Raw genomic sequence first — 13,484 nt, forward strand, 5'->3', positions numbered from 1 at the left:
ATTTCTCGAATCAAGTTCAACGTGAGTAAGACACTAGACTTTAAACCTAATAAAGAAGGGGACTTTCGGCTTTACGAGCAAATCTTAGACTATTCTTTGTTCAGTAAGATCATAGCATAATATACCGAGAAATGTGTGCGCTTGATGCGCTTGTGCTAAGTCTATCGAAACATGATAGAAGATAGATTTCGTCCATTGGATCAGGGTGTAGGGTGTGGTTCTTTCTTGACGATTCTTTAGTTCATAGACAAATCGTTATTCGGCTGGTCACTTACATAAGTTCTACGAACTCTTGACATACTTCAATACAGTTAAAGTACAATACATTATATCTACAAATGCCGTTCAATTGTTTTGGAATTAACAATTGACGTTTTCAAGTTGACGTCATCAATATCATATAAGCGTCGATCCAGGGGCATCTCTTAAGTCAGACTTTTACACGTGTGTAGTTGAAAATTCTGATCAACCCTTTGTTCAAGGCCTAACCAAATCCGTCGACTGTAACTTATTGGTAGATCATATATTATATGAAGATCAAGCTGACTAAAGCAATAATGATGAGGAAGCTCTTTAACCTCCGAAACATGAGGAGCAATGCTGGTTTGGAAATGGTCTTCAGTCATGAATAAATTTTCACAATAGACAAGGCTAGAGAAACGAGTGTTGATTGGCCAACCAACAGGGTGAAATGAGTGTCCTGGTCCACCGCCCTGTTGCATTCTCATGACTCGGAGGTTTCTCTCGTCACTGATTAATCGATGACCCAGAAATAATACCTCCCTTGAATTATACACAAACATCATCTTATAATGAGACTCTCTTCATGGAACGATTCATGACCCAGTCACATTGAACCGCCAGGTGGAGGCACAAGCTATCAAAAACGTCACCTATGCATGCACCCAAGAAGCAACACTTCATGTTGCAAAAATTCAAGATGTCCATCATGGATAATCAGGCCCACATGGACATTGGGCAATTGAAGGCGTCTATCAAAACACCCAAGAAATTGAATTTCCCAAGAGACAAGAACCTCATCAGGCAGGCCACGGCTGGAAAGTTCATCGATATAGAAACTATCCGAGATAATCTCTAAAGGCCTCCAGACACGGATTGGATCGGTTGATATATTGGAAAGGGAGGTGATGACTGATGGAAAGCATCAGTGGACAGAGGAAAAGGACACTTGCCAGCTTACAGAAGAGTTTAAGAGGGAGTATGAGTGGACACGAGCTTGTAGAAATATGGACTGTGAACGAGCTTCCTACCAAATTGGCCTGCTCTTGGTCATAGCAACTCTCAGCCACTCTTCGAATTAAATCAATAAGGAATAAGAAACGTAAATCTCATCAATTAAAGGCATTTCTATATTATTTGATTATAAAGTGGTTCCTTTCAAAGTTATATCCTGAGCACCCCAAACACAGTTTTGGGCTCAAATTTGCTGAAGCTCACCTTTTCGACAAGATGTTGCGAACCTTCATATTGGTAAATTTCAATTAAGTGAATGGTTAAGGTGATATGAAACTTTCGTTTCCGTTCGCAGTCCACATCTCTAGAAGTCCGTGGAGTGGATCAAGGTCAGGCATGAGTGGATTAAGCAAGATGAGTTATTTCAAGCGGTGACAACAATTTCAGATGGCAAGCGAATATTTGCCTGTGATGAGATTGTGGATTAAGAAATTCAATGATTTTTTTGAAAGTTTTAGTTTTCGAGTTACTCTTTGACATGTAAAGATTTTATGCAGGCTAGAACCAAAGTTGTTCCATATACTAAGATGTTCGTGGGTATTTGCGTCAAAACTGTAAAGGGCACTTGAACCACTGTAGAGAGGTAATGAACAAATCGGTACATAAACTCTGATCAACTTGTATCCACCAAAACACGCAACCTTTCATCAAATGTCGTTCATATCCCTCTTAATTGTTCTAATTGCCAACAATTTAGTTAGCGTTCCCCAATTTGAACTTTATTTCATTCTTGGATTCGCATTGCAACTCAGTCTCTTCTAGTGTCAGGATTCCAAACGGATGTGATGGCGACGAAAACCCAAATCACAGTGCAAATAAGGCCCTCCCATCTCCAACACGAGGCTTATGTCCTCAACTACGCACTGGTAAGAATTGAATTGACACACTGTTATTGAGTTGCCGTGCCAAAAAGACGTTTCTTTAGCATTACCAGTTTGATTGCGTCTTGGTTTGTGATGATCAAACTTACCCTCTTCATCGAGAAGTCCTCTCCTTGGCCACAGGGTTGGTCAAACGAAAATTCGACATGGGTTCCGAAGCAATTGTGGTCCACAAGAGGTATTGGCCTACGATAGAACATCTCATCGAATTGATCTACCGAGGAGAGACAACTTTTGCCGAGGAGGTATTGCCCCTTTTCCGAAGACTGAATGACGAGGTGAATTTGAAGTAAGTGATTCCTAGATTCAGACAAAAAAAAATGTTCTTCGTATGTGGAGCAGAAATTCCAGAGGGCTGTACTAACCGGTTTTAGAACGGTCAAACTTCGGCAATTTCTGCTCGACGTGAAAACATATTTTGTCGGAGTTCAGTGATAGCTATTGACGACTGTGGGACGAACGTAATATAAAAGGCATTGTTTCTTGCAGATTGAGTATAGGCTATCATCACTGGGACATGGACCAAAGACTCAATAAAGGACCCCCACACAAAGCTCAGTTGAGGAATCAAGATCTTCCTGACAACAAAGGCGGCCAAGATGCCCCAATCAATGATCTTTCCATTGTAGATAATGCCCGTAAGGAGCGAGATCTCGGGGGCCAAGGTGTGGTTCCACATTGTGCTGAAACACCCGTTCCCTTGGGTTCCGGGAGTTACGAGAAACTCGCTCATGATAAAGGTTTCTCCAGAGAAATGCGGGAAATGCATTACCTTGCCGTGTTTGCAAAAGCTGGTATCCCAAATCCTGTGAAAAAGATCCAGAATGAAGTAGTGGAAATCAATTGAATGTCGATTCTTGATCACATCTCCTGGATTCTTACAATGCTTATCTTTTTGCGAAATATAAAGCTCGGAATGCATAGTGTTGGGTTGATATTGCCCATTCAAAACGGCAAAGAAAATGAATTGAAAGGGGACGGTAATGTTTCAATTAGAAAACCTCGGCCACTGCTGTTACACAAGGTAAAGTCAATCAGATTTTTGAATTGGTTTGAGAGTATCTATAATGCTTGAATCAAGTTCATTGTGCTCGGGATACTAGAATAATAGTGAAATAATGAGTACATACCCTGAGGTTGAATTGAGGAAGTTGATTCAAAATCGTGACCCTTGACCAACGATAGAAGCAGGCCAACTATCGTCTAGTTTTCCAAGAAGAAGGCAAGAAGTGAAGGACACCTGCCATTAGAATAAGTGACCCTCGACACTTGTTTTTGATGGTTTTTTGATAAAGTCTAATATAACGCTTGATGACTGGACATGCCAAGCTCTATTTTCGAAATGGAACCAAATCGTCATGGTTCCTGGTATACCTAAATCGATTCATTATGTTCTTCTACATATAATTAGGGTTTATGGAAAAACAGAGGTAGGTCGGCAAGCTAGTAAAAAATGCTCCTCACCATTTTGGACGCGAATAGTGACGTCATGACTGGTAGAAGTACATAAAATGCATTTCTGAAACAGACTACAACTCTTTGAATGAGTCAGTTCTTAGTATAGAAGTCGGGATGGTCAGCGATGTAAGGAGACCACTTTTGAGAAACAGAACTACTTTCAGGGGTGAATATCCATGTCTGATATCCCAAAGTCAAGGTGAAATTGGGGCTGTGGGATGGTTAGTATAGGGAGGGATGGTGACTAATGGAGCTAAACAAAAGGAACGTTGGAATCCAGAAACACCAATGCAAGAATAGTCTTTTCCATTGTCCTCTCTCCCTCCTTTTGTTGAGGACATACTAACGGAGAAGAACAAGAATGCGCTCTAAGGTGCCTGACTTTAAAAAGGTATTTTTCACTGAACAACGTATTGCAACTCTATTCTACGCCATAAATACACCACCAACCCTTCTGATAGGCTGTTCAATTCCTATAAGGTTAAAGTTACAAACACTTTTAGCATCTAAATAGGGATAAACAGAGAGCTATGTATTGTATACAACTTACCAGCAACTTTTCATCACCTTTTTCCATTAAATTGGGCTGCTAAAAAGCCAATGGTAAGCTTAGAAAAAGTAATGATTTCTATATTAGTCATCAAAAACTTGTGAAACTGTGCTTTTCTTTGTACTATTTGTTGGAATTGATGATCCCCAAAGTGTTGATGCATTGGCAATCTTACAGTGTACAACGTCCTGTAAATTGAATATTTAACCGTCATAATTGTTCAGAATTTTACCCATAGAAAACTTGAAACGTCACCCAGAAGAGTTGATGGCTTATTCATTGTGTCATAGTACTTGAGCAATAAATTGTGCAATAAATAATCTCTTGATAAAGTCTGGCATGTTAGAGCGTCTTTCCACTTCTACCTTTGTTTGACTGCGCCTTGACGAAGCAGAGGGCGCTTCCTCCGCTCAGTGAAAAGGACTATACACATTGTCGTCGGACCAGCCTTTATCTGATTGGTTCTCAATCTGGGGATCATGTTACAACCAATTAACATATCTGAATCCGATCACCTTCTAACGCACTTCTCACAACCTGGCCACTATGGACAGTTATTTCAGGTATGATAGACGTCTTAAACTTTCCTAGGCATGGTCGGAGACGATAATCCAACTGGAGACATCTCTCACTCTAGAATCTGTGCTAGTCATTAGACCACATCTCCTTCCCAAGCTTTGTTATTTTCAGTTTTTTATTGTTGACCCATCCTTGGATACTTATGTTGACTAACTGACCTACTTTATTGTATGCGATCTATTATGATAATGGGTTTCAATTAAACGTACCGATTGTGACCTCATTTTTGTCTACAAACGAGTCTTGAAAATATTGAAAGTGACTTTATAAAACATGAACATCATAACGATTGAGCCCATCAGTTATCATGCTTGCTCAATCCAAATGACACGCACCCATATCATGGATGGGATCATCAATCAAGATCCATCCCACAACTCATGGGAATTTCCCGCAAATCTAGAAAGAGTTCTAACTTTTAAAGTCAGCCAAAAAATGATGCAAAGCTTTATCTTTTTAACGAGGGACCACTCCAGGATCAACCATGAATCATGGTATGATAAAGACACACTTGCCGTAAGAAAATACTTCATATCAGTAGGCACACATTTAAAGACCAATGTCCTTCGTGCAAAGTCCATGAAAAGAACATTAAAAGCTAACAAAAACAAGCTCAAAATTGGCATGTCCTGAGAATGCCCTTTTCTTCGTGGACAAAAAATAGAGCATTTTCCGTCCCTTTGCCAACACTTACGAATGCGCTGTGATCAAAGAAATTTATGCTGTATCAAATATATCTTGTGATGGGAAATTATCAGGTCAAAATTCAGCTCTAAGGCTATTATCCATAACAGGCTATTGCTTTGGGGTGTGTCACAGATGGTATACAAATAATTTAGCCGATGATCGTCCGTTGAGAGAAACAAAATGATCCAGGAGGATGTAATCAACTTTTGAGCGGAAGGTGGACATTATTTGGGCTTCTTTGAATTAAGGCCAAGATTTGTGAGGTCACAAACAGCAAAATTGGATACCTGTCCAAAATGGCCTTTCGCTTGGACGACTTCTTAGACACCCAAGGGTGAATTTTAAGACCGTGACAATATGGGCTAATTGTTCAGAAAAGATCAATTTAACATGATGAATCAACGAAGCGGGAATATCCCTCAATTGGGACACCCAAAATCAGACGGCAGCCCGAGGGAGAGAGCTACCATCTGACTTCGTAGCAAACAAAACAACAAAACAAAAACAATCATAAATCAACATGGAAGGCTAAGGACAACAATGCGTTCCAATACATGCAAAGAGAGCCACAAATTAGACGCTGGTGAAGTTACGAAATATCGAGAGTTTGGCTTTGAAAAAATGATTCTCTGTTGACTTGACTTTGACTACATTGACTTGAATTCAATGTAGTTTGGAATAGCTTGGTGAAGATTCCCGAAAAATGTCATACCAATATGAAAAAAGCATTCAGTGCATCTTTTCAATATGATAACAAAGCTTATCTTGCTTGATGATCCAACTAAGCACATGAACAGAGAAGAACAAGAAGCAAGAACAGACTTCTCATAAGTACAATCCTCAGATTTCAGAAAGATATTGCGCAACCTCTCATTTTTATTTTTATCGTACCTACCCAAATTTCTTTTTCAATGCAGAAACTGAGGTGAGTTTTTCAAATGCTTGAACCTCTGAGTTAATGCTTAGATGTTACCCACAATGGGCATGTGTTCATCACTTTGGTGAGTGCATTTGCTTACTGGTCCAACGTCCAAGCCCCTAAGTCCGAGGTAAAAGCTTCAAAAATAAGCCTCTGGTCTGGCATCTAATCTGCAATAGGCTTGAGTGATTGCAGCACTGATAGGCCAAACATGAGACCATGAAGAAGTGATAATGAATTGCTATGCGGGGAAATTTAAGTTGTTTGGGCACAACTTCCCCCCCTTCGACCCTAGCATAGATTTCTAGACACTGCATGTCGGACGGACGACTAACCACGCGGTTGGCTGAACAGTACAATAAACCGGTTCGTGATCAATTCCCAGGAGACCATCCATTATGCTGTTTAGCCAGCCAAGTGGTTGGTCGGGTGTCCGACATCCAGTGTCTAGAAATATATTACCAGAGTAAGCAGAACGAAACGAACACGTCGGACCAGGTCAATTATCCTCGAAAAATTTGGCCGAGACTGCCCGAGAAAGACGGCTCTGGTAACTCTGTGCTTGACACCGTCCGTGGAGTACGCACCATCACACAGGTTGTGGAATCTGTCGTTCTCGACCACGTGAATTCGTTTTCGAACTTGGGCAATCTCGTCCTTCTGGAGCTTTCCGTAAATGATGCGAAATACAGGGTGGCTCCAAACACTTGGCACAAGATGGTTTTCAGAAAGCATATGCATACTAAAAATGCAGTTTGAACAAAAAGTTGTTCGCTTTGGCCTTATTAGGAACGTTCAATGACGTTCCCCATAATCAAAGTCTCTATCCACTACTAAGATTCATATTTAGTTGCAAAGTGTACCCAGTGTTTGGAGCCACCCTAAAAAGTTGAAAAACGCTTCCTGAAACAAGATCTCTTTCTCCTTACAAACATTCCTCATCTTGTAGAATTGATCGAGATCAGTGATTCCTCCTCACAGATTGGGGCACAGACTTCGATATGGTGTTCTTCTATTCTTTTTGACAGGTTAATTCTTTCCGATTGAATGAAATGATTTTGACAGAGACTTACGACCTGCTTACCTATCTACCGTTAAAATGAACGGAGGACATCAATTATACCATTCACCTGTTCCATTGCACAAAAATGAAGTAAACATTTTCATTATCTCTAAAAGCTTACGTGTACAAGCTCAATACGATCAAAAGTCCTTCGTTTCGAATTATAGTCCTAAAGGTATTGGTTTTTAGCATTGTATTTCTCTGAACATACGTATGAGAAGGTCAAAGCCCTTCCAAGAGAACCGTCAGAATCTCATTCAAGTAATTGCTGTCGTAAGTCATTTGAATTTGAGCATAAAAGCGCATTTCTATCAATTCGTTCGACAGAATTGCATCATATACATATTGCTCAAACATATTGCCAATATCCAATGAAATGAAATAATTTCCATTCACACTTGGAACAACCCGGGGAGCCACATTTGGGACCATATTTGGGACCACATTTGGGACCACATTTGGGACCACATTTGGGACCTCATTTGGATCCACACTTGGGAGCTCATTTGGATCCACACTTGGGAGCTCATTTGGATCCACACCTGGGACCTCATTTGGATCCACACTTGGGACCTCATTTGGATCCACACTTGGGACCTCATTTGGATCCACACTTGGGACCTCATTTGGATCCACACTTGGGACCACACTCGAGGCCAAACTTGAGGTCACACTCGAGGCCAAACTTGAGGTCACACTGGGGATCGCACTCGAGGCCACACTCGAGGCCAAACTTGAGGTCACACTGGGGATCGCACTCGAGGTCACACTCGAGGCCATACTGGAGATCACTCTGGAGACCATAGTGGGGACCACACTTGTGGCCACACTTTCAAGGCCCCGAGATCTCACCGCACAGCCTTGATTAATATCGAGGGGAGCTAAAGCGGGACGATTGGCCAAGACTTGCGCAACATCATTAGAGACAGATTTTGCAGCCTCATTTTCTTGTCCTGGAATTGGGGGATAAGGGTATTGCTTGCCCATAGGTGACTCATTGGAGGCCCACGGATTTGATTCGGGATCAATGATCGTTAGGTAGCTGATGGTTAATCTGTAAGGAACAAAGAGCTATCAATTGACAATAAAGAGATTGTAATGGTCACTCTTACTTCAACTGAATGGAGTGATTCATGCGTCGGAATAGTGGCAAAAGATCCCCAGCGAAGCTAGTTTGTCCGTAATATATTAAGTTCAAGAACTTGTCCATTAAAGGCAAGTACCTCTCGTTCATTACTATTTCGTCAAGGGTGGGTTGTATGCCAAAGTGTTTTTGGAGCAATCCCGTGGCAATCGAAAGAACCATTTGATGAATACTAATCCTCATTCCACCACATATCAAGACGCAGTCAGTTTCAGTTCCCTACGGATAAAGGTACTTTTCATGAAGACTTGAAATCATCTCTTTACAGTCACTCTTACCTCTACGGTTTTTCGGATGTCAGCCGCATATTGACGATGACAGGGCCGCACATCAACCTTTATTACAGTATTCATTAGGCACTTTTAGTAATTTAAGCAAAAATAACTGAGGTCTTGAGTTCTGATATGAAAGTTGAATGAAGACTGGAGAAATGAGCGAACGCGTTTCAGTGTTTGGAAAACTGGCATTATGAGGGAGGTGTCAGCGTTCCAAATATTGCGAGGTTTTTAAATGTTTTCTCCGGCTCTAAACAATATCCTACTGGTCTTAGCCATTTTCTTCGGTTCAGTAACATCATAAAGATGAGCTAGAAGTAATCAACTTCTATGGTATACTAAAAACGTCAAGCAACAACAACAAAAAGAGACATGCTTTGATTTCTTAACAATTTCATTAGAGCGGAAGTATTTTCAAATTTGCATTGAAAACCTTAATTGGATGAGATTAAGCAGGTCAAATGACTGAGATGTCGATTTCGAAATGGGGATATACCCATTGGGACTAACCTCCCACTCTACAACGCTAGCCGGAAAATTAAAGTCCCCTACAAAGAAAACCTTTAGCAAACTGACTGGTCCAACTCATTTCCAGTGAATTGGAGAGCTGACATAAAAGAGCTCACTGAACAAGAAGGGAGCCTATACATTGTTACAATAGACAGATCAAGCCCGCGGATATGACAAACTAGGACCTCTACTTCTCCATTCGACACTTGTGCATGGCTAATTTGCAGATTTCCTCTTCAGTTCTGACGGATGTCTTAGCACAAGTAAACCTCACGACTGGTGTGTACTTGTATTGCATGCACATGCGCATATGCAGCTGTCCTGCTCTCTCTTTCTCTATTGCTCTCTCTATATATCTCTCTGCCTCTCTGACTCCTAATCTTGATCTTGAATAGAACGGACGTGAAGATATAACCCTCTGTGTATATTGGATTAGGGTGTGTCCTTAGGGACATAACATGGCGCAATCGGCATGTCCGACTTGCTGTCCTCTGTTTACGTCCATATATTGTGAATCTAACTTATGGACCTTTGAGGACATCAAGTTTCCAAGCCAAGAACCGCCTTTTGCGAATAAGTGCATCCCCTTGGTGAGGAAAACCTGGCACACCATTTGCAGACTTGTCCAGCCCGCCCCTTCTGCGTGTGGCCTTTTGCCACCCTTCTGCATGTGGTCTTTTGTTGCCCTTCTGCGTGTGGCCTGTAGCTCTCCAAGTTTGGGGCCCTTCGGCCTCCATGTATTGTGGAGGATGCCCATGGTAAATTGTGGATGATGCCCACCCTTTATCGTGGAGACTGCCCACCGTGAATTGTGGATGATGCCCACCCCGTTTTGTGGATGATGCCCAGCTTGAATTGTGGATGATGCCCACCCTGTATTGTGGATGATGCCCACCTTGAATTGTGGATGATGCCCACCCCGTTTTGTGGATGATGCCCAGCTTGAATTGTGGATGATGACCACCCTGTATTGTGGATGATGCCCACCTTGAATTGTGGATGATGCCCACCCTGTATTGTGGAGGATGCTCCCGTGGATTGTACATGGCCCATCCTGAATTGTGGATGATGCCCACCCTGTATTAATTCTAGTCTTCTTATCAACTTTTTCTACACCTTGAGTCATCATCATGTTTCGTCAATTGATGCCTAAGAAGAAATTTGATACCGTACTGGCTAACTCCACTTGCGTGGTGAAGAAACGAGTTGTCCAGTTTTTCAAGAGACGACGTTTTGCACACATCTTTCTAATTCAGCAAATCCAGCGATTCTATTTTTCCCTAATACTTATTCAAACTTCTGAGAAAGAGGATGCTTCCATCTGTGAGGGGAGATGGTGTGTACTTGTATTGCATGCACATGCGCATATGCAGCTGTCCTGCTCTCTCTTTCTCTATTGCTCCCTCTATATATCTCTCTCCCTCTCTGACTCCTAATCTTGATCTTGAATAGAACGGACGTGAAGATATAACCCTCTGTGTATATTGGATTAGGGGTGTGTCCTTAGGGACATAACAACGACAATAAGGGTTACTGCTACGAAGAAAACTAGTCTTGACAACCATCTGGAATTTACCCACAACCGCAAATAATTAGTTTTTTAGCTAGTTATAATTATTCCTGATAATAGGTACGCATTCTCTAGGCTTCCTGCGCTACACGAAATATAGTTAGATTTAGAAAGATAGATTTATTTCAGGAATACATTGATTATTATTGAATATTGTCAACATCTTAAATATATCAACTGTGTCATGAGCATGTTATTCATTGGGATCTGGGTAAGCAAAGGCTTGTTTTTACCAAGACCTGGGTAAGAGATAGAGGACAATGATTGGAAGGACAACATGCTGGATCAAATTATGAAGAAAAAAGGGACCAAGAAAAAGAAAAATATGAAAATATGAAAAACATATGAAAATTGCATTTGGTGCACGGAATGTTTTTAAACGATCGAGTTCAAAGGTTGCGTGAATATGTGATTTTTCCTTTCGTTCCATTTTCTCGGTTAATACTTCAACAGTTTTGTGACCATAGAAATGTACATTGTTGGGTTAAAAGACCCTTATTTGCACCGTCAGACTGCCAAAAAAACGGGAAGAGGCACGGTGGATTGTTAAGAAAACTACCCGTTATATGCCATGAAAAATATTATTTTAGACATTATGTGACCAGGCTCACTAATAATATATAATATTTTGATATAATTAGCAAAAACCAAAACAAATTCAATACAATTTAATAACGAGAAATCGGCCCAAGTGGCCCTGTATTTGATAGAGGCAGATTGAAAAAGCGGCCTCTGTAGTGCAGAATGTAAAACATAATTCGTTCAGCGTAAGAATGCTATACATAGGTTTGGGATCATGGAAGCGTACAATATTGGGTGCGACAAAGCCAGTTTGACATTATCAAGAAGCTCAACCAGTCTTAATTTTGCCGATTGATTGCAGACAAATACTTGAATGAGAAAATGCTGAATGCAACATGTTTGACCAAGAATGCTTGAGATGTATAGGCTAAGGTTAATATTGAAATACTACGATTCAAATCATCACATGGTTTTCTTTTTTAAATGAGATTGTCCCAAGATGGTTGCCATATAATGGTTAAATCTTCGGCTTGATCAAACAACTGGGTCAAAAATTACGCTCTTTCAAAGCACAGTACATAACAGGGCACCTAATGAATGAGTTAAGGCCTTTGTTGATTTAGAGAAAGTACCAGTTGCCAATATTTGATGTGATATCAAAACCTAACTTACTCTATGTAATAAGAAACATCATTCCAATCCATGCTGCAGCAATGAGGTCAAGACCATAGAAGAAGAAGACGAGAAAGATCAGTTCATTTAAGTGCTCTGATTTTGAGAATGATAAGGAGCAAGATATTGGTTTTGCCGAGATCATGTGGCAATAGAGGCAACGCATGAACTCCGGCCTGGAACGTTAACCATACATAGTCGAGGTAATCCTGCAACCTCGCGGTATAGAATCGAACTTAAAGCCAGCTCTTTCTTACGATTTGTTTTTGGGTGGGTAGATTTTAAAGGTCACAACCGTTAGAACAGACATTTCTCCTCGTTTTCAAGACATTTTAGCGTCATCAAAATAGTTTTTCATCTACAAAGTATGGTTGTGAAAGTGAAGCCAAATGAGACGACAGGAAAAAATCTGGATAGGCCTTAATATATCATGATAATTATATATTATATGTATAACTTAGACTTCCACGTCACTTTGTCTACCCTTTACAAACTGACCAATGAAAAATATATACCGTTAATCGAACAAACGTGAATGAATTGAATGAAACTACATTGGTGCAACAGCAAATAACCCATCATTTACGTTGGTTCAGAAAGATAATCTTAACAGTACAATGGAAGAGCCATAATGAGTTTTGAGCGGTGGCCCTCACTCAAATTTAAAATTTACGTCATGAACCTACACATCACTGTACTCTCCAAGGTGCAAGGCAATTGAGGTACTCTTATCCGACCATTGCTTCCCGCATTGATCGCAAATCAGCAAGTGGCCAAAAGGGTGAAGCATATTCAAGATGTGGCTCTACAATCGACTTGTACAAAGTTAGCATCGTCTTACTATCTCTAGACTTAAACGTGCGATATATTCAACCACACATTTGAAATGCTTCGCCTACTTTCAACGAGACAATTATACCATCCATGGACCGTGAATAAATTACTACATTAGGCACCGTCAAATGCGCCATTATCTATTTTAGATCTAAATTTCTAAATAAAGTGTTACATAATACTTTTCAATCTCTTCGTATCCGACCTACCCGACACTCTCACCCACCAAGGACCCACCATCAACAACATCCAACTCCCATACATTCAGTACGCAGACAATCTGGTCCTCCTGGCCACCACGACTGAAGAATTGCAAATTGCCATCAATGCACTTCAGTCATACTCCAGGAGAACGGCCTTCAAATTAACACCAACAAAACGAAGGCCATCTGTCTGCCTGCAACATTCTTCCACATCAACAACGTCCCGATGGAAATTGTCAAGACATTCAACTACGTCGGATTCACATTCACCCAACAACTCTCATTCACCCATCATCTCAACACCATCATGACCAAAGCCAAAGCCAAGGTCGGATACCTCTTCCATCGTTTACCCATCAAAAA

The 13,484-nt window shown here is 40.8% G+C and overlaps 3 protein-coding genes across 4 annotated transcripts in view; 1 reads left to right on the forward strand and 2 right to left on the reverse strand.

The window, feature by feature from the left end:
- Nucleotides 1-13,484, reverse strand: part of LOC131891359 (uncharacterized) — an 83,794-nt gene that overhangs the window by 47,801 nt on the left and 22,509 nt on the right. The window lies entirely within an intron of this gene.
- Nucleotides 1,959-3,058, forward strand: LOC131891356 (uncharacterized). Of its 2 annotated transcripts, XM_059240885.1 has the most exons (4): nucleotides 1,959-2,120; nucleotides 2,180-2,424; nucleotides 2,625-2,693; nucleotides 2,765-3,058. In XM_059240885.1, the coding sequence occupies exons 1-4, from the start codon at nucleotides 2,040-2,042 to the stop codon at nucleotides 2,766-2,768; spliced, it is 399 nt and encodes a 132-aa protein (XP_059096868.1). In that variant the 5' UTR covers nucleotides 1,959-2,039; the 3' UTR covers nucleotides 2,769-3,058. The 2 variants fall into 2 exon arrangements, with proteins under 2 accessions (XP_059096868.1, XP_059096867.1); XM_059240884.1 differs by having other exon boundaries at nucleotides 2,625-3,058.
- On the reverse strand, nucleotides 7,614-9,155 carry LOC131892209 (uncharacterized). The gene is made up of 3 exons (XM_059241994.1): nucleotides 8,814-9,155; nucleotides 8,504-8,754; nucleotides 7,614-8,445 (listed from the first exon to the last, which is right to left on the reverse strand). Exons 1-3 carry the CDS (start codon nucleotides 8,886-8,888, stop codon nucleotides 7,614-7,616), a joined length of 1,158 nt encoding a protein of 385 aa, XP_059097977.1. The 5' UTR covers nucleotides 8,889-9,155.

Source organism: Tigriopus californicus, chromosome 12 (genome assembly GCF_007210705.1).
Source record: "Tigriopus californicus strain San Diego chromosome 12, Tcal_SD_v2.1, whole genome shotgun sequence".
In the NCBI taxonomy this organism is placed as follows: domain Eukaryota; kingdom Metazoa; phylum Arthropoda; class Copepoda; order Harpacticoida; family Harpacticidae; genus Tigriopus; species Tigriopus californicus.

What these genes read in the sequence shown, in the direction of transcription:
- LOC131891356 (XM_059240884.1), top strand. Translation starts at nt 2,040, where the DNA reads ATGGCGACGAAAACCCAAATCACAGTGCAAATAAGGCCCTCCCATCTC. An exon ending in ATGTCCTCAACTACGCACTG is followed by an intron (nt 2,121 to 2,179) that starts GTAAGAATTGAA and finishes ACGTTTCTTTAG; the next exon opens with CATTACCAGTTTGATTGCGT. An exon ending in AATGACGAGGTGAATTTGAA is followed by an intron (nt 2,425 to 2,624) that starts GTAAGTGATTCC and finishes TGTTTCTTGCAG; the next exon opens with ATTGAGTATAGGCTATCATC.
- LOC131892209 (XM_059241994.1), bottom strand. Translation starts at nt 8,888, where the DNA reads ATGAATACTGTAATAAAGGTTGATGTGCGGCCCTGTCATCGTCAATAT. An exon ending in ACATCCGAAAAACCGTAGAG is followed by an intron (nt 8,755 to 8,813) that starts GTAAGAGTGACT and finishes CTTTATCCGTAG; the next exon opens with GGAACTGAAACTGACTGCGT. An exon ending in AATCACTCCATTCAGTTGAA is followed by an intron (nt 8,446 to 8,503) that starts GTAAGAGTGACC and finishes TGTTCCTTACAG; the next exon opens with ATTAACCATCAGCTACCTAA.